The 25,098-nt window shown below is 50.8% G+C and overlaps 1 protein-coding gene across 1 annotated transcript in view; it reads right to left on the reverse strand.

Annotated features, from left to right (window-relative positions):
- MDGA2 (MAM domain containing glycosylphosphatidylinositol anchor 2) overlaps positions 1 to 17,900 on the reverse strand; it is a 407,262-nt gene extending 389,362 nt beyond the window's left edge. The window contains exons 1-2 of the mRNA XM_015418765.1: positions 17,750 to 17,900; positions 8,149 to 8,288 (exon numbers count right to left, since the gene is read on the reverse strand). Coding sequence (XP_015274251.1) covers positions 8,149 to 8,288; positions 17,750 to 17,900 — 291 coding nt within the window. The remainder of the gene's footprint in view (positions 1 to 8,148; positions 8,289 to 17,749) is intronic.
- Between the last annotated feature and the right edge of the window lie 7,198 nt (positions 17,901 to 25,098).

A 25,098-nucleotide genomic window follows, 5' to 3' on the forward strand; every position in this document is an offset into this window, starting at 1 on the left:
GGAGCATCCCTATGGAAGCTGCCTGGGTGATTTCGGACCAGCCACAGACTTTTCTGCCTAACCTACCTTACAGTGTTGCTGTACAGATCGCAAAGCCGAAGAGAATGAGGTACACTGCTTTGCTCCCCGCTAATGAGAAAGACAGAATTTTGCCTAGAAAGAGGCTGCTGAGAGGGGAGGAGATAAAGTTGCCAGCTTTAGGTATGGAAATTCCTGGAGATTTGAGGGGTGGAGCCTGGGTAACAATTGTTGCCACTCTCCAGGTGAGGCCTAGAGAGCACTCAAAATTACAACTGCTCTTCAGGTAGCACAGATCAGTCCCTCTGGAGAAAACAGTGGACTCTGTCATTATACCCTGCTGAGGTCGCCACAGCAAATTGACACTGTTTGCCCAAAGCCAGCGCACTCTCCCAGAGCCTCTTTCTAGATCCCGTTGTATTTATTTCCACAACGGGCCTTATTTCTAGTTGTTTAATAAAGCTAGTAGGGTTAACAACAGACAGATAGTGGGAAGAGGCTAACTCTGGTCTGCTGCAGCTTTACTGTGCAGATCTCACCTTGACCTGGGAATTCCTTAAGTCCCAGTCTTAGAAGAGCTGAAATGCTCAATTCAGGAGAGAACTGCCACACCCTTTTAGCTTTCCCTTCCCCAACTTCTGCAGGAAGGAGAATCATCAATCAAAACAACGGCCGGTGTACCAAAAAAATATGAAATGAATTTATGCAGCATTCCAGGAGGGGAGGATGAAGCTAATTTGTTAAAAACATTCCCCCCCCCTGCAAATCTCTGTGTGAAAACGCCCCATATATTTTTGTCCTTTTATTTTTTTTGCTTGAGTTCCCGCTTAGATAACACAATTATCTGAGTATATCCTACAAAGTGAATTGCTCCTGTTAAATCTCATTCCCTTCTTCCACTTATAACCAGACCTTATTTCAGATGCTTTAAAAAAAGGTTCCCCCCCCCCTATTTTTCCTTTTTCCCTTCACCCCCCAAACCGACCGTTCAATGCAAAGGCAATTTATTATTCCAGGCCAAACCCGATTGACAACAATTTCCCTTGGACCTGGTCCATCATAATCGTATTATGCCTTCATTAGCAGCACATGTAATAAAAATGAAATCTATAAAAGACAACCTCCCTAATGGTCTTTGAAGAATAACGGCACACAAACCTTGTTAGCACCGTCCACCTCAGTGCTCAGCAAAGAGGCAGGTATAATTAACTGCCTGCAGAACACTGAAAACACAGAGTCCAGAGGCACCGAGGGCGGAAGTCGGCCCATCTATGCTACTATGGCTACCAAGGAAGAAAGAAGTCCAGGATGCCACTGCAGGACAATGAACATTTGTGAAGCTGCCTTCTACTGAATCAGCCCATCAATGTCAGTCTCGTCTACTCAGACTGGCAGCCGCTCCCCAGAGTCTCAGGCAGAGGTCTTTCACAGCACCTGGTCCTTTTTAAACTGGAGATGTCGGGGATTGAACCTGGGACCTTCTGCATGCCAAGCAGAGGCTCTGCCACTGAGCCACGGCCCCTCCCTAAACACACATGACGTTCACAGAATCACAGAGCTTCCAGCTTCCCTAAAGGCCTTCTAGTCCAACCCCCCCCCCCCTGCTTGATGCAGGATCAGCAGAGAGCATCCCTGACAAGTGTTTGTCCAGCCGCTGCTTGAAGAATGTAATGAACAGACTGGCATCAAAGATTTGTTTGGTGTAGTGGTTAAGTGCGCGTCTTCTTCTTCTTCTTCTTCTTCTTCTTCTTCTTCTTCTTCTTCTTCTTCTTCTTCTTCTTCTTCTTCTTCTTCTTCTTCTTCTTCTTCTTCTGTCATCATGTCAGTATAGTATTAATCTCAAAGTGAAACTGTAAATGACATTATTGTAACAGTAAATACAATTAATAAACATTCATGATTATAGGAATACATGAAGTTATTTTGATCGTTCCAAAGTGATTGCTGACGAGAACCTCCGGATTAAGTTCCGTTTCATTTTTTACCGAAAAAAGATCCATGGTTAAATACCTTCAATAAGGGTTTCAAACAGTCCTATTATTTTCCTAGCCACAATTTCTGTGTGTCATGCAAACATCTTCAAGTAAAAAAAAATTTGTAAAGAAATCTTGTACAAAATTAGAAAAAAAACTCTGAAAAACATATTCATGTTGATGTGTGTAAATTGTTTTATACTGGAGGTTTGTTCAGACGAAGAGATGAAATGGAACTTAATCCGGAGGTTCTCGTCAGCAATCCCTTTAGAACGATCAAAATAACTTCATGTATTCTTATAATCACAATTACTTCATGAATGTTTATTAATTGTATTTACTGTTACAATAATGTCATCTACAGTTTCACTTTGAGATTAATAATATACTGACATGATGATGGAATATATCTAGCATCTTTGATGCCAGTCTGCGCATTACATATTTAGCCAGCTTTGGACCAGTGTTCCCTCTAAGCTGAGTTAGTGTGAGCTAGCTCAGAGTGTTTTAGCCTCCGGCTCACACCTTTTTGTCTCAGCTCAGGAAGGAGGGCTCCAGAGGAAACTAATTGATGCTGTAGCCAAATCACCTGCTCACAGCTTTAATGCCAGTAGCTCACAGAGTAGAATTTTTGCTCACAGGACTCCATAGCTTAGAGGGAACATTGCTTTGGACTGGATTCTCCACTTTAGTCTGGGCTGCTTAAAGAATGGCAGGGAGGGGGAGCTCACCGCCTCCAGAGGCAGCTGATTCCACTGTTGAACAACTCTGACTGTCAAAAAGTTCTTCCTAAGATCCAGCCGGTACATTTCCCCCCCTTAATTCAAACTCATTCTTGCGAGTCCTCTCCTCTGCTGCCAAACAGGAACAGCTCCCTGCCCTCCTCCAAGTGACAGCCCTTCAAATCCTGCCTAGAGTGACCCAGAAGTAGTGTCATCATATCTGAGGCACTGGGGTGACACTCTGGTATTTGAGCCATACCTCTATGGCAGAAGCCAACTTGACCAAATGCCAGAGTGTCACTCCAGCATCCCGGATGTGATGACATCACTTCCGGGTCACATGGGCGGTGACGTGGACACATCACTGTCTGTCAGATGGGACTCCCTGCTGCTCCCGGTAAGTCCCCTGTCCCCCACCGGTTTCCAGGAGGGACTTGTCAACGCTAGACCAGATCGTCCATATGGAGCTAAGGGACCATCTTTCGTGTTAGGCTGAGTTGGAAGAATGCCTCTCTTTTTTGTGGCTGCATTCACTCACTTCTCCAGCAACAACGCTGGGTCCAGAATAACCCCAAGGCTTTTAACTTCACTCAGGACAAGAGAGCATCACACGGAATCACACCGGCAAGTGACATAAAACTCCTAACAGGAAAACCACCCGGCGGCCCCCCTGTGTAGCCAGCCGGCCAGGGAAGAATGACTTTGCCCCCGAGAAACGCTAGCGAATGTGTTAATGAGGTCCGATTCTGCAGTCTGACATTCAGATTGTCCTTTACAGTCTGAGAACCGCTTCTTTCAGGCGGAATATACGCTTACAAAAGAGAAAAATCAATTTTATCTTCTCCGTTTTCGTGTCGAACAAGATCTCCAATTATAGCCCAGTTAATAAAACAAAGGCCCGGGCTCCTTCCCGCCTCTCCTTGATGTCGAAACAGACCCCTCAGCCCACGCTCCCTTCCAGACGGCGCCCTCGACTTTCGGGCCCCAAGGAAGGAATGCGCTGAGGTCGGGCTCCAACCGGAGGGAAAGGTGTGCCGTGAAACCCCTCCTGGGACTGGCCAAGGAGGTGAGGGCGGTTTTCATATCTGAACGCTTTCAAGTATCAGTGTTCCTGGCATGCAAACAGAGTAGGCCAGAATCCGTCCTGAGAAGTCTGCAATGAGTCCTCCTGACCCCCCCGAACCTTAAATCAGGGCTCCCCAAAACGGTGCCCACGGGCTCTATGGCACCCCCTGACATCTTTTCTGGTGCCCACCAAGTGTGTTTTAGAAAGCGGGTGGGACGAGGGGGTGCGCTTGCCCCGCAGCAGGGCTTATGACCAGTGTTCCCTCTAAGCTGAGTTAGTGTGAGCTGGCTCACAGTTTTTTAGCCTCCAGCTCACACCTTTTTGTCTCAGCTCAGGAAGGAGGGCTCCAGAGGAAACTAATTGATGCTGTAGCCAAATCACCTGCTCACAGCTTTAATGCCAGTAGCTCACAAAGTAGAATTTTTGCTCATAGGATTCCATAGCTTAGAGGGAACATTGCTTATGACTGCCCACTGGAGATCCGACCGGTTGGGCAACGGCTGCCACCCCCCACAGTGCTTGTTTCACTCTCTCGCTCTCCTCTTCGCCACTGCGTTGCTTCAAAGGCGCCTCTCTTCTGCCCTGCTATTGGGCTTCCTCTCTGTCTATGGGCGTGGTTCTGCAGTGGCCATTTAGTGGTTGGCCCCTCCCACCTTGGTGGCCGTTTTATGGCCCCGTCTACTGCCCTGTGTCAGCATTCCAAAAACGTCCACAGGCTGAAGAAAACTGGGGACTCCTGTTCTAAATGGGACAATCCAAGGAAGAGAAGGCTGCCATTTACTGGTTGCTAATTAAACAAAAAAAAATGAAACCCGTGCAAAAATAATGAAAAAAACATTCAACAGACAATATAATGAAATAAACTTATATAAGTGATGTAGTTTATTAAAAAATATACAATGTTCCCGGCCACACGAGTGGGATAATCCGCAGAGGAAGTGAGGCTTTTAGAGCCGGAGCAAAATGAAGTGCGGTGGCGCGATCTGATGTTCCCCCGAGGCTCTGTGCTCAGGCCTTTGGCAGCCGATCACAGTAAGCGAGGCAACACATCAGTACCGCGTTTGTGCACATGCGTGGGACGCAGACGGGCGCTGGCTGTGACAGGCTACCAGTACTTCCTTGATCAGACGCCCGCCCGCACAGCGCGTTTTCCGGATGATACTGCATGGTTCCTAGTATCTTTTTACTCCGTTTCTTCAGGCCCAGGGCTATTTTTGGGCAGGAACACACAGGAATGGAGTTCCGGCTGGCTCCTGAGTTGGCCACGCCCATCAGGAACTCATTAGCATAATAGGCCACGCCCAATAGCAGAAACTCATTAGAATTGGCTACATTAGGGATGTATGGCCCAACATGCAAAGGAGTCCCTGCTCCAAAAAAAGCCCTGGGTTTTGACAACAAACAAGGTAAACAGAATAAGAAGGGAAAGGTGGGTGTGGCTGGATGACCACACTTCTGGTAACATGGGGGTGTGGCCTAATGTGCTAATGAGTGGTGCTGTCAAGGTGTGGCCTAATATGCGAATGAGTTTCTGCTGTTGGGTGTGGCCTATTATGCTAATGAGTTCCTGCTGGGCTTTTTCTACAAAAAGAGCCCTGTCAGGCCAAAGCTACGGGTTGGAGACGGGCGCGCCACGCTTGCCAGATGTTGCTGTATGATCACGCCCGTTTAATCTGCCGGCAAGCCGTCCCTCTCACGGGGCAAATTCTCCATGTGACTGGGGCCAATGTATACTATGCAAACCAGTAAATCAAAAATAATTTTACCCATACTGTATCGTCCTGATTGTATTCGACCCTTGTTTTAATAGTTTTGCATCTCTATGTTAGCCGCGCCCTGAGCCTGCCTTGGAGGGGAGGGTGAGATATAAATTAAACAAGCAAATAAATAAATACAAAATAATGGAACACATGATCCAAATACATAAATAACGTTCAGAAATAGTCCAAGTCAAATTTCTCAAACAGTGAAAAGTCTAAACATCAATATTTATATAATTCCTCTTTTGTTTTTGCGAAGAGGAATTAGACATATTTTTTTGTGCGGGTTCCCTTCTGTGCTTCTCTGCTGTTTGGATTTACTGCTTTGCCGGCAGGATAACTCCCTCTCCAGGTGCGTTGGGGAGGGGAGGGGAGGAAGGGCCAGAACAGGCCTGTAGCTACACTGTGGGCTTAAGAGAAGGCCTCCGGGGGCCTCATCCGGCCCCCGGGCCGCATGTTTGACACCCCTGATTTAAAGGGACTTTAAATGCTTTGAGGGGGAAGCGTAGAGCTTGGTGTGCAGGTGCATTCCCCCCCCCCACTTCTACCTCAAAGTGTTTAAAAGGACTTTAAATGCTTTGAGGGAGAACCAGAGAGCAGAGGCTGCGCGCACACCTTCGCTGCAAGCTGCGAATTTGCAGTTTGAGTGCAGGCGCGCAAGCCCCTGCTTCTCCATTGAAGCATTTAAAGGGTCCTTTTAAATACTTTGAGGGAGACGCAGGGGGGAGGGCATGAAATTCCAGTGCCCCCCGACTTTTTAACACCCCCACTCCTGCATTTAAAAAATCCTGGCTACAGTCCTGGGCCAGAATGGCATTCTACCACATCATGACATCATTTCCAGCCATCTAAGCGGATATGACATCACTGTACTGCAGGACACCCTAAGATGCCACAGAACTCTATGGTTGTTAACCACTGAGTTTGGGGAAATTATAGAGCATCCCATGATGTTGCAATGTTACTTCCTGTAACATGACTGGAAATGATCTTGTGACATTGCAAGGTTCTGTTCTGGTGAGTCTCTGCCCCCTCCCCACACACACACGATCAGTCCCCCCAGGGGCCGGCAGCCCTAAGTGAAGTTGGTGCCATTCTCCACTTCCATCCATGAACTTTTGATCCTGCTCTTAATAAATACCGCCCAACTAAAGCTTTGAAGTTCTCTATACAAAGAGGCCACTGTCCATTTCCCCCACAATGCAACCTTATTCTGAATAGGCTGTTTGAGGGAGTCCAGCCACAGTGCTTAAGAACATCAGAAGAGCCCTGCTGGATCAGACCACTGAGGGTCCATCTAGTCCAGCATCTCACCTCACACGGGGGCCAACCAGTTCCTCTGGAGGGCCAACAACAGGGCACAGAGGCCGAGGCCTTCCCTTAATAAGAGCCCTGCTGGATCAGACCAGTGAGGGTCCATCTAGTCCAGCCTCCCATCTCATGCAGTGGCCGACCAGTTCCTCTGGAGGGCCAACAACAGGGCACAGAGGCCGAGGCCTTCCCCTGAGAAGAATGTCAGAAGAGCCCCGCTGGATCAGACCAGGGAGGGTCCCTCTAGTCCAGCCTCCCGTCTCACATGGTGGCTAACCAGGTCCTCTGTAGGGCCTACAGGACACAGAGGCCTCTGCCTGATGTTGCCTCCTGGCTCTGGGATTCAGAGGATTAGTGCCTCTGAATGTGGAGGTTCCCCTCAGTCATCATGGCTAGTAGCCACTGATAGACTTATTCTCCAGGAATCTATCTATAAGAACATAAGCAGAGCCCTGCTGGATCAGACTAGTGAGGTTCCATCTAGTCCAGCATCCTGTCTCACACAGTGGGCAACCAGTTCCTTTGGAGGGTCGACAACAGGGCAGAGAGGCCGAGGACTTCATAAGAACATCAGAAGAGCCCTGCTGAATCAGTCCAGTGAGGGTCCACCTAGTCCAGCCTCCTGTCTCACAATGTGGCCAACCAGTTCCTCTGGTGGGCCAACAACAGGGCACAGAGGCCAAGGCCTTCATTACAACATCAGAAGAGCCCTGCTGGATCAGTCCAGTGAGGGTCCACCTAGTCCAGCCTCCCGTCTCACACAGTGGCCAACCAGTTCCTCTGGAGGGCCAACAACAGGGCACAGAGGCCAAGGCCTTCATTACAACATCAGAAGAGCCCTGCTGGATCAGTCCAGTGAGGGTCCACCTAGTCCAGCCTCCCGTCTCACACAGTGGCCAACCAGTTCCTCTGGAGGGCCAACAACAGGGCACAGAGGCCAAGGCCTTCATTACAACATCAGAAGAGCCCTGCTGGATCAGTCCAGTGAGGGTCCACCTAGTCCAGCCTCCCGTCTCACACAGTGGCCAACCAGTTCCTCTGGAGGGCCAACAACAGGGCACAGAGGCCAAGGCCTTCCCCATATGTTGTCTCCAGGCCCTGGGACAGAGGTTTGCTGCCTCTGAATGTGGAAGTAATAAACATGGCCAACACCGTCTCTGGGTGTGAGCGGGGGCTCCCGTGAGTTCTCTCCCCTGCAAGTTCTCTCCCCTCCCTCTTGCGCGGAGGAGCTGCAGAGACACGCAGGTCGCTCGGAGGGGATGGCTTCTGAACCACACCCACCACGGCAGGAGGCTCACCTGTGGCCGCGGGTGGCCGGTCACCAGGCACGTCAGCTCCAGCGTCTCCCCTTCGCGGATGGTGTACACTCGCTCGGAGTAGCGCTCCTCCTCGATGTTGCAGGCCAGGCCCGAGTGGATGATCCTCACCGTGGGCGGGGCTGCCAAACCAAACAGAAAGAAAAGCTGGTCAGCGAAGAGCTCCCGTCCGTGGGCTCCCCACCCCACCCCCCGCCAAGCAGACGCTTCTCAGACATGGTTTATTTGGGACTGGGGGTCGAGGCGGGAGGGGCAAGGCCACGTGAGGAGCAGGCGGCACGGACACGATCTCCCCCCCCCCTCCCTCCACACGAGCACACACACAATTCAGGGGTTAGCTTGCACTGCTTTCTACACAGCATCCGCTTTCTGTATGGGATTGCAAGGGCGGGAAACCCAGGTTTGTAGAAGAGAAACAGAGCTCTGTATTTCTACAAAGGCACCAGCCTGAGGGACCTGAACAGAATAGTTACGCTGAAGAAGAGAAAAGGAGATTGGATTTATACCCCACCCTTCACTACTTGAAGGAGTCTCAGAGCGGCTGACAGACTCCTTTCCCTTCCCCTCCCCACAACAGACACCCTGTGAGGTAGGTGGGGCTGAGAGAGCTCTTTCGAAGACTGCCCTTGAGAGAGCAGCTCTGAAAGAACTTGTGACTGACCCAAGGTCACCCAGCTGGTTTCATGTGGAGGAGTGAGGCACTCCATTAATGATTTGGAGTTGGGAGTAAGCAGTGAAGCGGCTAAATTTGCAGATGATACGAAGTTGTTCAGGGTGGTGAAAACCAGTGAGGATTGTGAGGCACTTCAAAGGGATCTGTCGAGGATGGGCGAGTGGGCGTCAATGTGGCAAATGGGGTTCAATGTGGCCAAGTGCAAAGTCTTTCGGCTGTGCTCCTGTAGAGTGCAGGGGGTTGGACTAGATGACCTGCAAGCTCCCTTCCATCTCTAATGTTCTATGATTCTATGATGTGGCCAAGTGCAAAGTGGGCACTCAATGAAATTGCTGAGCAGTCGGGTTAGAACGGATAAAAGGAAGTCCTTCTTCACCCAAAGAGTGATGAACACGTGGAATTCACTGCCACAGGAGGTGGTGGCAGCTACAAGCATGGACGGCTTCAAGAGGAAACTGGATGAACATCTGGAGCAGAGGTCCATCAGTGGCTATGACCCACAAGGTATAGATAGGAACTCTCAGGCTGGGGCAAGGGATGCTCGGTATCCTTGGTGCTTGCGGGGGGGGGGGAGGCAGCAGTGGGAGGGCTTCTAGTGTCCTGGCCCCACTGCTGGACCTCCTGATGGCCCCTGGTATTTTTGGCCACTGTGTGACACAGAGTGTTGGACTGGATGGGCCACTGGCCTGATCCAACACTAGCTTCTCTGATGTTCTTATGAGTGGGGAATCAAACACGGTTCTCCCAGATTAGAGTCTGCGCTCTTAACCGCTACACCAAACTGGGCCAGGCTTATTAGCTAGAATTCTTTCAACAGCCAGCACAGTGCCCCGGGCAACTCACAAGCGGAGCGACACCAGACCCCTTTGAACACACACAAGGTGGTGACTCCCACAGAGTAGAGTTGCCACCCTCCAGGTGGGGCCTGGAGACCCTCCCCCCAGACATACAATTACTCTCCAGGCAACAGAGATCAGTTTCCCTGATGAAAATGGCTACTTTGGAGGATAGTATATTATTGGAATTATATACCAATTAAACCCCCCCGTCCCCAAACCTTGTCCTCACCAAGCTCCACCCCCTATATCTCCAGGTAGTTCCCAACCCAACAGCCAAAATCATAGAATCATAGAGTTGGAAGGTCATCTAGTCCAGGGTCATCTAGTCCAACCCCCTGCACAATGCAGGAAAGTCACAAATACCCCCCTATACACACTCTCAATGACCCCTACTCCATGCCTAGAAGATGACGAAAAACCTCCAAAATCTCCAGCCAAACTGGCCTGGAGAAAAATTGCTGTCCGACCCCAGAGTGGTGATGGGCATTTCCCTGGGCGTGTCCGAAAGCATCCCTGGGGATCAGAAAATGGGTCTATCCCAGTCAGTCCTGTCTACTCGGGCTGGCAGCCAACACTCCCTCTAAGCTGAGGAGTCCCGTGAGCAAAAATTCTACTTTGTGAGCTCCTGGCATGAAAGTTGCGAGCGAGCGATTTGGCTCCTGCATAAATTAGTTTGCTCTGGAGCCATCCTGCGTAAATTAGTTTGCTCTAGAGCCATGCTGAGCTGAGACAAAAATGAGGGAGCCGGAGGCTGAAAAACTGTGAGCCAGCTCACATTAACTCAGCTTAGAGGGAACACTGCTGGCAACGCGTCTTCGAGGATCCAGGTGGACGCTTTTCACATCATGACCTACTTTCTCCTTCTAACTGGAGGCAGCTGGGATGGGTCCTGGGACCTGCCGTAGGCTGAGCTCTGCCTCTCAGCCATGACCCACCCACCCCCATCGGTTTTTGCAAAACTAAGGATATGCAAAGACGCTGCCAATTCAAACTGGCCGGCAGCCATTTGCGTCACTGGGGGCTACTTAGAGGCACACCGAAGGGCATGCGTTTATTAAAACATGGCATTCATTGATGACTGATTTATATGACTTGGAATTGATCTAATTGTCTATTTAAACAGCTGCCTGCTGAGCAGAGCACTTACGCAACAAGGACGGGGGGGTAGTAGATGTCGATCGGGCGGTGTCAGGATGCACATGTGCAAAAAGCCAATTGTGCTGCACGCACGGTTATAATTGACTGATTGATTAAAAGCCTTTATTAGCCTGAGATTCATGCCTTTAGCATGGCAAATCCTCTGTGTGAACAGGGCCTAAATACATTATAAGGTCAGTGGGAACACTGCCTGAATGGCCATGACCTGACACTAGAATTTGCATCCAGGACCATCATCACTAACAGACAGAGTCTGTCAGGATCAGTGACTGGAACAATCCAGCAGTCTTGGAATCCTTTCAGCTGGGGAAGTCTGCTCTGACTCATGGAAGTTAGCTCTGGGATACGTCTGTCTAGTCTTTCACATGCTGCTCCTGTTCTATCTGGAGCTGAAGTCCATCAGTGGCTATTCGCCACAAGGTATCGATAGGGTCTGGGGCAAGGGATGCTCTGTCTTCTTGGTGCTGGGGGGGGCAACAGTGGGAGGGCTTCTGGAGTTCTGGCCCCACTGCTGGACCTCCTGAGGGCACCTGGTATTTCTGGTCACTGTGTGACACAGAGTGTTGGACTGGATGGGCCATTGGCCTGATCCAAAACTGGCTTCTTTTATGTTCTTATGTTGTTGAGGCAGAGGTCCATCAGGGGCTATTAGCCACAAGGTATACATAGGAACTCTCGTTCTGGGGCAAGGGATGCTCTGTCTTCTTGGTGCTGGGGGGGGCAACAGTGGGAGGGCTTCTGGAGTTCTGGCCCCACTGCTGGACCTCCTGAGGGCACCTGGTATTTCTGGTCACTGTGTGACACAGAGTGTTGGACTGGATGGGCCATTGGCCTGATCCAACACTGGCTTCTCTTATGTTCTTACATTGAGAGCAGAGGTCCATCAGTGGGGTTATTAGCCACAAGGTACAAATAGGAACTCTCAGGTTGGGGCAAGGGATGCTCTGTATTCTTGGTTCTTGGAGGGGTGGGTCAATAGTGTGAGGGCTCCTAGTGTCCTGCCCCCACTGCTGGACCTCCTGAGAGCACCTGATATTTTTGGCCAATGTATGACAGAGTGTTGGACCGGATGGGCCACTGGCCTGATCCAACATTGGCTTCTCTTATGTTCCTATGTTCTTATGTTCTTATCTCCGATGCAATCTAAGGTGCCCAGAAGCTCAAAGTTTGCTCAACTCATCCTCTCAGGCCTAAAGTTTATTTTTAAAAGAAGCAATATTCCTCATTCTTTCAACCAGAACCAACGGGTTGAAATTAAATCAGAACATTAGGAAGAACTTCCTGACAGAGCGGTTCCTCAGTGGAACAGGCTTCCTCGGGAGGTGGTGGGCTCTCCTCCTTTGGAGGTTTTCAAACAGAGGCTTGATGGCCATCTGACAGCGATGCTGATCCTGTGAACTGAGGCAGATCAGGAGAGGTAGAGCAGGAAGGGTTGCCTCAGGGCTTAGTTCTCGTGGCCCTTTTCTTACACGCCCAGGGAAATGCCGATCACCACTTTGGGGTCAGGAAGCAATCCTGGAGGTTTTTTGTCATCTTCTGGGTGGGGAACAGGGGTCACTGGGGGTGTGGAGGGGAAGGTATTTGTGAATTTCCTGAATTGAGCAGGAGGGTGGACTAGATGACCTTGGAGGTACCTTCCAGATCTGTGATTTCTATGATTCTAGGTAAACCAGGGGTGTGGTTCTTTCTTCCCCACCCACGGACTCATCCCTGCCCGCAAGCTGAATACGGATGCCAGGCAGGCAGGGAAGTTCCAAACTAGATCAGTGCCCCCGTCTCCATCCTGCGGACAAGCAGTGGATCAAGACGCATCCATCACGGTTTCATTAATCTCCAACAGCCCCCTGAAGGAAACTTTCTTCTTAATTTTAACTCAAGATATTTTGGGCTTAATTTACACACAAAAAAAATAACTTTTCGTTATTGTTCTTTTTTTTATTACACATATAGCTCGGAAAAGTATTATCCCGCTCATTAAGCAAGCAAAGCACTTTAATTAGGAGAATAAAATTAAGTGTTTGGTACGCTGGGACCAATCCGAGCCTCTCTTTATGCACGTCCCAACACCAAAACATGCACTGGATATCACACGTGCTAGCTGGGGATGCTTGGGCATGCTGGGGGGGAGGGGATAAACTCTGCATCGAAGACATCACTTTATGAAACAAAGTCGTCGTCGTCACCATCACCACCATCACCTTCTGTATGTTTTCCCCTCTATATGTGGCCTCAGCCTCTCTGCCCTGTTGTTGATTCTCCAGAGGAACTGGTTGGCCCCTGTGTGAGACAGGATGCTGGACTAGATGGACCACTGGTCTGATCCAGCAGGGCTCTTCTGATGTTCTAATAAAGGCCTCGGCCTCTCTGCCCTTTTGTTGGCCCTCCAGAGGAACTGGTTGGCCCCTGTGTGAGACGGGAGGCTGGACTAGATGGACCCTCACTGGTCTGACCCAGCAGGGCTCTTCTGATGTTTTTATCAGGGGAAGGCCTTCGCCTCTCTGCCCTGTTGTTGGACCTCCAGAGGAACTGGTTGGGGCCACTGTGCGAAACAGGATGCTGGATTAGATGGACCCTCACTGGTCTGATCCAGCAGGGCTGTTCTTACGTTCTTATCCCCTGAGCTAGATGGCCCAATCTGGCCCAAGCACATCAGATCTCAGAAACTAAGCAGAGTCAGCCCTGGCTAGTATTTGGATGGGAGACCACCAAGGAAGCCCAGGGTTGCTATGCAGAGGCAGGAGAAGGCAAAACCACCTCAGAATGTCTCTTGTCTTGAAAACCCTCCAGGGCTGCCAGAAGTCGGCTGTGATTTGAGAGCACTTTCTACCACCACCACCCACTCAAGAGAAGAGAAGAAGGGATTGGATTTATACCCCGCCCTTCACTAAATCTCAGAACGGCTCACAATCTCCTTTCCCTTCCCCTCCCCACAACAGACACCCCCTGTGAGGTAGGTGGGGCTGAGAGAGCTCTTGACAGAACTGCTCCTGACAGAACAGCTCCGAGAGAACTTGTGACTGACCCAAGGTCACCAAGCTGGCTGCATGTGGAGGAATCAAACCCAGTTCTCCCAGATTAGAGTCTGTCGCTCTTAATCACCGCACCAAACTAGTGAGAACCACTCATCTGGATACTATGGAAATTGTTTTTGCTGTTGATGGGCATGGACTCTGACTGACACAGGAGCCAGACACAGCTTCACAATATGCCCTTTTGTGAAACACAGCACATCCTCATTACTCATGTGACATCACAACCCTTCCATTCAAAAATATCCAGGCTTTCATCATTTGGCAAGCAACCCAGGTGTTACATTGAAAGTGGCAATTGCAATGCTTAAAGACTACAAAGTCCATAATGCACTGCAACCCTCCATTAGTGAAGCACGCATTTCCCGAAGTGCCCTAGGTCTTCACTTCAAGGGATAACACTGAAAGGTGCAACTTGCAGTCAGAATTCCCTGAAAAGTTCATTAGGCTGCTGAATTTTCCATACAAATGCCCCAGACCAGAAAATCGACCTTCAGGACTTAATTCCTCCTGCAGACTCCATCTCTGTTTTATACACCCCGTGGCATCTCTATCCATTAATCTATGCAAATGACAAAAAAAACCATCATAGGAACAGAGATATTTCCCATTATCTCTAATATTTCTCCAATTGCCTGACTGTTTCAGTGGAGATAAATTCTGCCTGACATTTAACCTAAATCTTGCTTCCTGCCGTTTAAGAAAGTATCCAGAAGAATTGGCTGAGACAGACAGTGGAATCGGAAGACAGAGGAGATCTCCGTCAGGAACCCACGAGAGCCCCTGTTGTTCCAGCGGTTTGTTTGGGGTTTTTTATGGTTCAGGAGATCTTGCATAATTACCAAATGTCACTTTCTCCCCACCCCTGGAAATAATCATCATCGTAGTTCCTCCTGAGAGAAGCCGCCCAGCATTAAATGCCACAGGAGAGAGGCCAGTAATATACTGCGTGGCGTTTACGGGGCGGGGTGGCATTTGGGAAGAAATAATCTCTCTTGTCGTTATTCCTAGTAAAAGCGGCAGGAAAGAAGCCATAAAGATCACTTCCCGGGAAGTAAAGGCGGCAGTTACAAGGAGGAGCTCTAAGTGGTGAGCCAACATGGGAATGCTCAACTCTCCCTCCCCCCCCCCACATAACCAATGACTCTGCTGACCCCTGGCCTGGCATCTAGCACCACTCCATCCCACTTCCCCAGAATGGTGACATGATCGAGGTTTACAAGACTATGCATGGGACAGAGCAGGTGGAGAAAGAAGGACCTTTCTCCCTTTCTCACAAGACAAAAACTCCTGGGCACGTCATGCAATTGCCTAGCAGTCAGGTTAGAACGGATAAAAGGAAGTCCTTCTTCACTCAAAGAGTGATGAACACGTGGAACTCACTGCCACAGGAGGTAGTGGCGACTACAAGCATGGATGGCTTCAAGAGGGAATTAGATAAGTATATGGAGCAGAGGTCCATCGGTGGCTATTAGCCAGAAGGTATAGATAGGAAGTCTCGGTCTGGGGCAAGGGATGCTCTGTCTTCTTGGTGCATGGGGGGGCACAGTGGGAGGGCTTCTGGAGTTCTGGCCCCACTGATGGACCTCCTGATGGCCCCTGGGTTTTGGCCACTGTGTGACACAGAGTGTTGGATGGGCCTTTGGCTTCTCTTATGTTCTTCTGGATTGGATAAGCATCTGGAGCAGAGGTTCATCGATGGCTCTTAGCCACAAGGTATAGGTAGGAACTCTCGGTCTGGGGCAAAGGATGCTCTGTATTCTTGGTGCTTGGGGGGGCAACAGTGGGAGGGCTTCTGGTGTCCTGGCCCCACTGCTGGACCTCCTGATGGCCCCTGGTTCTTTTGGCCACTGTGTGACACAGAGTGTTGGACTGGATGGGCCATTGGCCTGATCCAACATTGGCTTCTCTTATGTTCTTATGTTAAGAGCAGAGGTCCATCGGTGGCTATTAGCCACAAGGTATAGGTAGGAAGTCTCAGTCTGGGGCAAGGGATGCTCTGTATTCTTGGTGCTGGGGGATCCTCCACATCCTCTGAAGGCTGCCCTCCGCATCAGGGAAGCGGCTTCGACAGGCCCAGCAACCCAAAACACGCTCTGGGCGATCTGTTGACGCGACGCAACCGCTGTGCGGAGAAACAAGCCGATGCATCTCCGGCGTTCTGTCTGGGGAGCCCTCAGAATGCCACTGAGCTAAGAGAGAGAGGCAGGTGTCCGGATGGATTTGACGGGGAGGGGGCGGAAGCCGAAGGGGAGGGGGACACGCCGGGACGGCAGATGTGGGAGAGGCAGAACTCGGTTCCTTATTTCCCCGTGGGGAGCAGGAGCGCCGTTGTTAAGACAATGCATATCATGGCAAGGCTGGGTGCGCAAACAGACAGAGCTGAAGTAACCGGGGAGGCATGCCGGATCCTGGAACCGGTGAGTCATTCGTCCTTGTCCCCAAGCGCTTCCGCTCCTCCATCACGGCTAAAAGCCAGTCTCTGGCAAGGCTTCCGACTGGCGGGCCTCAGGGCCCAGCGCCGGGCTTTCGGCTTCGATCAGCGGCTCCCTTAGCAAAGGCCGGGCGAGAATGCCCACGACGGAGTTCAAGGCGGCTATAGGCTGAGCTCAGCCCCCGGCTTTGTGTGAGTATCTGGAAGAACTGGGTTTGATTCTCCACTCCTCCACTTGCACCTGGATGGATGAACTTGGGCAAGCCGTAGTTCTGATAAGAGCTGTCCGTGAAAAAGAGCCACTTCTGTCAGAGCTCTCTCAGCCCCGCCTTACCTCACAGGGTGTCTGTTGTCTAATCTGGGAGAGCCGGGTTTGATTCCCCACTCCTCCACTTGCACCTGGCTGGATGACCTTGGGCAAGCCCTAGTTCTGACATGAGCTGTTCTCTCAAGGGCAGTTCTCGAGAGAGCTCTCTCAACCCCACCTACCTCACAGGGCGTCTGTTGTAGGGAGGGGGAGGGAAAGGACTTTGTAAGCCACTCTGAGACCCCTTTGGATAGTGAAGGGTGGGGTATAAATCCAATCTCTTCTTCTTCTTCTTCTTCTTCTGGAGCCAGTTTGGTGTAGTGGTTAAGTGCACGGACTCTAATCTGGGAGCACAGGGTTTGATTCCCCACTCCTCCACTTGCAGCTGCTGGATGACCTTGGGCAAGCCGTAGTTCTGATAAGAGCTGTTCTTGAAAAAGAGCAGTTTCTGTCAGAGCTCTCTCAGCCCACCTACCTCACAAGGTGTCTGTTGTGGGGAGGGGAAGGGAAAAGAGTTCGTCAGCCGCTCTGAGACTCCTTTGGGTAGTGAAGGGTGGGTATAAATCCAATTTCTTCTTCTTCTTCTTCTTCTTCTTCTTCTTCTTCTTCTTCTTCTTCTTCTTCTTCTTCTTCCTCTTCCTCTTCTTCTTCTTCTTCTTCTAACACTTTCCAAGGGAGTCAGCCCCTGCCGAACAGACCAGGGCTTACTTTTGAGTTTACCCGCTTGGGGACTGCTCCCAAAATGTAACAGAATAAAAGAGTCCCTTGTTGGGTGGGTCATCTGGGTAGAATTGTAATCATTAAACGGCCAGGGCGGGGTGGGGTATGTGAAGGGACCAAGGCCGAGAGAGTGAGTTTCCTTCTGCATGTGTCTTATGGGTGGAAGGCCAAGTAAATGCTCCCTCTACGCTGTGGAGTCTTGTGAGCAAAAATTCTACTTCGTGAGCTACTGGCATTAAAGTTGCAAGCGAGCGATTTGGCTGCTGCACAAATGAGTCTGCTCTGGAGCCGCCCTTCCTGAGCTGAGACAAAAATGTGTGAGCCGGAGGCTAGAAAACTTTGAGCTAGCTCACACTAGCTCAGCTTAGAGGGAACACTGAGGGGGTCCCACAGGTGCAGCAGGACCCTGAAACCATTTCTCACCCAGAGGCACGCCAACAGGCTCGAAGGCTCCCAGAGCACGTGCAATCGGCTGGACCAAGACAAAGACATCAGAGCTCCTCAGACCCATCTGAAGACAACGGAGAAAACGAGGTCCTTCTGCATCAAATAAAGCATCTCTCCCCGCCGCCATATCCGCCTTTGAACTACTCCAGCCTCGTCTGCTGTCTTCGGAGTAAAGAGGAGCACCCTCTGCCTGTCACCCGGCCTGTGTTTTGAAGGCTCGCCCAGCTGGAGGAAGAACCGCAAGCCGCCCTTCGAACCCAGCCGCAAGGGGAAATCCCACCTCTGCCTCAGGTGGGGATGGCTTCCCTTTAACTCAACAGATCCCTTCCTGATCCACTTTGCAGTCTCCAATCAGATCAGGTTGCATGGGGAGTGCTGGGGACGAGGGACTGGGATCCAAGTAGCACTTTGCTCCCTCTGGTTTTTGCTGTTTGTTACGAACGCCGGCACCGCTGAACCCAGAGGTCAGCGGGAGACGGACTCCCAGTCCAGCGGATGTGAGATATCTTGACAGGGCGTGGGGTCCTGAGCAAGCTGAGTTAGTGTGAGCTAGCTCACAGTTTTTTAGCCTCTGGCTCACTCATTTTTGTCTTCGCTCAGGAAGGAGGGCTCCATATCAAACTAATTTATGCAGTAGCCAAATCACCTGCTCACAACTTGAATGCTAGTAGCTCACAAAGTAGAATTTTTGCTCACAGGGCTCCATAGCTTAGAGGGAACATTGGCCCTCAGACGCCTGTGCCAAAGAGTGGGCAGTCAGAGAGAGTACCCCGAGTTGGGGACCCAAGGGGAAACATGAGGAGCTGTGGCTCAGTGGAAGAGCCTCTGCTTGGCATGCAGAAGGTCCCAGGCTCAATCCCCGGCAGCATCTCCAGTTAAAAAGGAACAGGCAGGAGGTGATAGGAAAGACCTCTGCCTGAGACCCTGGAGACATGTAAAGAGGGTCCGTGGCTCAGCGTTAGGGCCTCTGCCTGGCATGCAGAAGGTCCCGGGTTCGACCCCCGGCATCTCCAGTTAAGAAGGACCAGGCAGGAGGTGATGAGAAAGACCTCTGTCTGAGACCCTGAAGAGCCGTAAAGAGAGGCTGTGGCTCAGTGGCAGAGCACCTGCTTGGCATGCAGAAGGTCCCAGGTCCAGTCCCCGGCATCTCCAGTTAAAAAGTACCAGTCAGGAGGCGATGGGAAAGACCTCCTCCTGAGACCCTGGAGAGCTGTAAAGAGGGGCTGTGGCTCAGTGGTAGAGCACCTGCTTGGCATGCAGGAGGTCCCAGGTTCAATCCCCGGCATCTCCAGTTTAAAAGGACCAGGCAGGAGGTGATGTGAAAAACTTCTGCCTGAGACCCTGAAGAGCTGTAAAGAGGGGCTGTAGCTCAGTGGGAGAGCCTCTCCTTGGCATGCAGGAGGTCCCAGGTTCAATCCCCAGCATCTCCAGTTAAAAAGGACCAGGCAGTAGGTAATGTGAAAGACCTCTGTCTGAGACCCTGGAGAGCCGTAAAGAGAGGCTGTGGCTCAGTGGCAGAGCACCTGCTTGGCATGCAGGAGGTCCCAGGTTCAATCCCCGGCAGCATCTCCAGTTAAAACGACCAGGCAGGAGGTGATGGGAAAGACCTCTGCCTGAGACCCTGGAGAGCTGTAAAGAGGGGCTGTGGCTCAGTGGCAGAGCATCTGCTTGGCATGCAGAAGGTCCCAGGTTCAATCCCCTGAATCTCCAGTTAAAACGACCAGGCAGGAGGTGATGGGAAAGACCTCTGCCTGAGACCCTGGAGAGCTGTAAAGAGGGGCTGTGGCTCAGTGGCAGAGCACCTGCTTGGCATGCAGAAGGTCCCAGGTTCAATCCCCGGCAGCATATCCATTTAAAAAGGATGGGAAAGACCTCAGCCTGAGACCCTGGAGAGCAGTCAAGAGGGGCTGTGGCTCAGTGGCAGAGCCTCTGCTTGGCACGCAGAAGGTCCCAGGTTCAATCCCGAGCATCTCCAGTTAAAAAGGACCAAGCAGGAGGTAATGTGAAAGACCTCCACCTGAGTCTCTTTGTTGTTGTTCAGTCGCACAGTCGAGTCCGACTCTTTGCGACCCCATGGACCAGCTCCCGCCAGGCCTTCCGGTCTTCCGCTGTCCTCTGAAGTTTGCTCAACTTCATGTTCGTTGCGTCTCTGGAGAGCTGTCAAGAGGGGCTGTGGCTCAGTGGCAGAGCCTCTGCTTGGCATGCAAAAGGTCCCAGGTTCAACCCCCAGCATCTCCAGTTAAAAGGAGCAGGCAGGAGGTGATGTGAAAGACCTCAGCCTGAGACCCTGGAGAGCAGCTGCCAGTCCGAGTGGACAAGACTGACCTTGATAGACCATTGGTCTGATTCAGTACAAGGCCGCTTCACGTGTGAGGAGGGGCCACATCTCAGAGGTAGAGCATCTGCTTTTTTATGGCAAAGGTCTAATAAGTGAATGAATACATATGTATAACTGAAATCAATCAACTCTACGCAGCCCAGATGCTGTAAAGTTTGCCTCCATGCTAGAAAGGAGATGGGTGAGATCTAATGGCACACCAGTCTCTAGTTCTGACATATTTATTATCTGTTCTCCCCCCCCCCAGTCGAACCCAAACAGATGATAACCAGAAACCAAGCTTGTCATTCTTTTTATCGGTTAAAAAACAATCTTCACTATTTTGCATGCTAATTTAACAAGCCACCCTCTATATAGACAACTATGATCTGTAATCCCATTTCATTGTCTGACGAAATGTGCCTTGCACACGAGAGCTCACACCTTGAATAAAACGTTGTTGGTCTTAAAGGTGTCGCTGGACTCTAACTTGAATCAAGCAAGGAAGCCATGGACCTCAGTTGGGAAGACCAGAGCCAGGCTGCTCATGATGGGATTTCGTAAATTCGGAAGCTGCAGCTAGTGCAGAAGGCCGCGGCCAGGCTGTTGATGGGCCTTGCCACATGGGAACACCCCCAGCCTGTGCTGAAGGCGCTGCACTGGCTGCCAATAACGTATCGAATTTGCTTCAAGGTGCTGGTGCTTACCTTTAAAGCCCTATATGGCCAGGGTCCGACATACCTGCGGGACCGCCTTTCCCCATAAAGAGCACTACAATCGGGTTCTCAAAACCAATTGGCCCTCCCAGGCCCCAAGGATGCCAGGCTCGCCACTACTAGGGCCAGGGTCTTTTCGGTGGCGGCTCCGTACTGGTGGAATGAGCTCCCGGAGGAGATCAGGGCCCTGCAGGATCTTGTGCAGTTCCACAGGGCCTGCAAGATGGAGCTCTTCACCAGGCTTTCAACTAGGAGCCGCCGCCCCCCAACTACCAAGGAGCCGGCCGCTACCACTGTGCTCCGGAAGATCATTGAGCGAAACTGTCTGGTTGTATGGTAATTTCAGCATGCCATCTTATGCATTCAATGTATTAGCACTAGCACTTTATGAGGTCTTGTTCTATTTTATTGTATTGAATTTTAAATTGTTTTTATGTGAATGTACGGTCATCTATAGACCAATTATGTAAGCCGCCCTGAGCCCGCCCGCGGGGCAGGGCGGGGTATAAATTTAATAAATAACAATAACAACAACAACAATAATAATAATGTTTTGGAGGTCATCAATTCATAGGGTCGGCATACGTCAGAAGTGACCTGACAGCCCTGAACGTACACATGCATGTATAATTGATGTGCGTTGTGCATATAAACACCATGTAAATATATCTAAATACTGTAAAACAAGCATTGAGGATACCAAGGGATCTACAAAGCTAACAGCGATGTGTGGAAAAACTGGAAACGCCAAAGCATAAAGAAATTAGACGAAGCATTTGCTGTTCCTGTGTGAAGATACAACTGCCCTACCCTGCAGAGCTGTTGTAAGGAACGCAATAAGAGAATACGCAGAAAGTGCTTTGACCTTCTATATAAAGCATTCATATATGAAGTAGGCCCTGACCTGGATAGCTTCAGGTTAGCCTGATCTTCTCCGATCTTGGAAGCTAAGTAAGTTTGCCCCTGGTTTGTACTTGGATGGGAGACCACCAAGGAAGTCCAGGGTTGCTACGCAGAGGCGGGCAAGGGCAAGAACACCTCTATTTGTCTCTTGCCTTGAAAACCCTGTGGGGTCCCTGTCACTCGGCCGCAACTTGCATGGCACTTTACACAGACACGTAACGTAGAGCCTGTCTCTGCTGCCTCCACAGCCCGACACAGCCCTCCATCTCTGAAACTCAGTGGAAAGAACTGGCCCGGGAAACAATTCCTGTGGAGGCCTGTGTCTTGAGACTGCTTGCCTGAGACCTTTCAGATCTGCTTTACAAAGCATTTAATCTATGATCAGGGCGTCTGAATAGCCTGCCCGTACTTGTTACAGGAGGGGGGGAAGACGCCTTGTGGTTTTCCCCACTCTCTGGGGAAGACGGAGAACTTCCCTCGGGTACCAGACTGCTCCACTTCCTCGCCTCCAGCGGCCAGGGGCGGCCTGACTAATTGGCCAGACACCCTCCTCTGCAAGCCCTCCGGAAGTGGGATTTTTAAAAAACGAGAAGAACTAACTTCAACACAGCATCCCGCAGATAGAAGAGAACTCCTTCAGCGCCTGCAGCGAAACATGTGCATCCTTCTGAGAAGACAAACGTACATCTCTGCTTGTGCTCGGACTACGAATCCCTTGCAGCATGGGAACTGGGCCGTTTGTGTCAGTTGTGGCGTGGAGGGATGAGAAAACCACACAGCACGGCCAATCTCCCCCCCCCCCTGAAAAGCAGCTATGAAATCTGTCCCTACTTGTGGAGTCATAAGTATCTAACCACAGCTAGTGCCCTTGGTTGGGAGGATTAATTGAGTAATCCACAGTTGCCCATGCTCTGGTGTGTCAGATCCCCAATTAAGACTCTCTCCACAACACTTTTGGCAGTGATGTGTATTAGAGATATGCTTACTACAGGTTTCAGAACAGTCCAGTGGAGCCTGAGTGGTGGGTGTTGCCTTCTGGCACACTTCCAGTGATGTCAGCGGGTGTGGTATATGCAAATAAGTTATGCTAATGAGTTATGCTAATGAATTCCTGTACCTCTTTTTCAATGAAATGACCCCTGCTGCCTACCGAGCACGGACTAAGGAAGCCAAACTCCTCTCCCCTTCATGCCACAAGAGTGGCTGAGAGGAGAAGAAGAAGAAGAAGAAGATGAAGAAGAAGAAGAAGAAGAAGAAGAAGAAGAAGAAGAAGAAGAAGAAGAAGAAGAAGAAGAAGAAGAAGAAGAAGAATTGGATTTATACCCCGCCCTTCACTTGGAGTCTCAGAGCGGCTTATAAACTCCTCTCCCTTCCCCTCCCCACCACAGACAACCTGTGAGGTGGGTGGGGCTGAGAGAACTCTGACACAAACGGCTCTTTTTCAAGGACAGCTGTGCCAGAGCTTGTGACTGACCCAAGGTCACATCAGCAGCTGCAAGTGGAGGAGTGGGGAATCAAACCCCGGTTTTGATTCCACACTCCTCCACTTGCACCTGCTGGATGACTGTGGGCAAGCCATAGTTCTGCCAGAGCTGTCCTTGAAAAAGAGCAGTTTCTGTCAGAGCTCTCTCAGCCCCACCTCCCTCACAGGGTGTCTGTTGTGGGGAGGGGAAGGGAAAGGAGACTGTAAGGCGCTCTGAGTCTCCCTTGGGTAGTGAAGGGCGGGGGGTACATATCCAATCTCTTCTTCTTCTTGCTGTCCTCGTCTCCCAGAGACGCACATCTGCCCATTGGCTTCCAGTGACTCTGGAAACTGGGCGGACTTGATATTCAGGAGCGTCGTTCTTCCCGCCGGAAGGATTTGCGTTCCTTTAATCTACCGGCTCACGCAGCACCCCGAGCCTGAGGAGCATTCGCATTTCCAGCCACTTGCCGGCAATATCCAACTCCTGCTCCTGCTCAGCCTTAAGTACCGCCAGGTACCTGCTTTGATATTCATGAAGGAGCCGCTTCAACAGAATGAAAGGAAGGTACTCCAGGCTTGCTATTAGAAAGGTCTGAAACCCGAGGACCAGAAATCCCAAGGGGAAGGGCAGCTCCTGATGAGCTTGGGGAAGTAGCCACATCTCCGAGCAGAATCATAGAATGTTAGAGCTGGAAGGGACCTTGCAGGTCATCTAGTCCAACCCCCTGCACTCTGCAGGAGCATAGCCAAAAGAGAGCCCTACAACACACCCGAAAGATGGCCGTCCAGCCTCCGCTTGGAAACATCCAGCAAAGGAGCATCCACCACCTCCCGAGGCAGACTGTTTCACTGCTCAACCACAATTTTTAAAATGTTGCCTGGGCAGTAGCTGCCTCCACAGGATCAAAAGGGTTGGGGGGGGGGACCCCCTGGTCTAGAGTAAGAAATCAGCCACAGGACACAGATGAGTATCCCTCTGTCATGATCTGGGCCGTGCCACCAGAGGCCTACTAGACCCAGGGAGCCTGGCTAGCAGTAGGTGAGGCTAGGCCTACAACTCCCAGAAGCCCCTGAGAGGTTTTGGAGCCAAAATTGACCAATAGGGAAGAAGAGGGCTGGGGAACAAAAGGGCTGGTGCCAGAGCAGGAGCTCTTCTTTCTTCCCAGAGGGCAGAGCCAGAAGGAAGGCTGCTACAGGGGAGAGACCCTCATCCTGAGGGAAGGGTGAGTAGTCTAAGGCCACTTGGAATAGTGAGCAGAGACAGTGTATATTTAGACACGTTAGGGCATTTGATTTCTTTTCTTTTCACCCACTTACTGTTCTTATTCTGCACCTTGTTGTTTGACCTCCTATAAAATAAACCTTTTCCTTGTTTCACTCTGCCTGGTCCTCACGCCTGTTATTCGGCCAAAAGGGAGGTCTGAAGGTCTTGGGAGGGTGCTCGGGGCCTTCTCAAGGGAGCCTGGAACCAGAGTGGTGGCAGCGTCAGGTGACACCCCACCTGAGCCATGACAGCCTCTAAGATCCACTCAGCACAAACACGGAGAGGGGTAGACGCTGCTTACCTCAGTGCACACACACACAAACACACACCCGGGAACTGCTCTTCTCTGTGCAGAGACTTGGCACACACATTTTCTCCCAACACCCATGTCTACAGAGCCGTTAAGAAGAGCCCTGCTGGATCAGACCAGTTCAGTGGCTGGACTCACACAGTGGCCAAACATTTCTTCTAGATGGCCAACAACAGGGCACAGAGGCCGAGGCCTTCCCCTGATGTTACCTCCTGGCTCTGGTTCAGAGGATTAGTCCCTCTGAATGTGGAGGTTCCCCTCAGTCACCAGGGCTAGTAGCCACAGACAGACTTATCTTCCATTAATCTATCTGATTCCCCTTTGAGAGCTGTTTATTCCTGTGGCCATTA

Source organism: Gekko japonicus, unplaced genomic scaffold (assembly GCF_001447785.1).
Source record: "Gekko japonicus isolate JY-2015 unplaced genomic scaffold, Gekko_japonicus_V1.1 scaffold929, whole genome shotgun sequence".
Taxonomy (NCBI): domain Eukaryota; kingdom Metazoa; phylum Chordata; class Lepidosauria; order Squamata; family Gekkonidae; genus Gekko; species Gekko japonicus.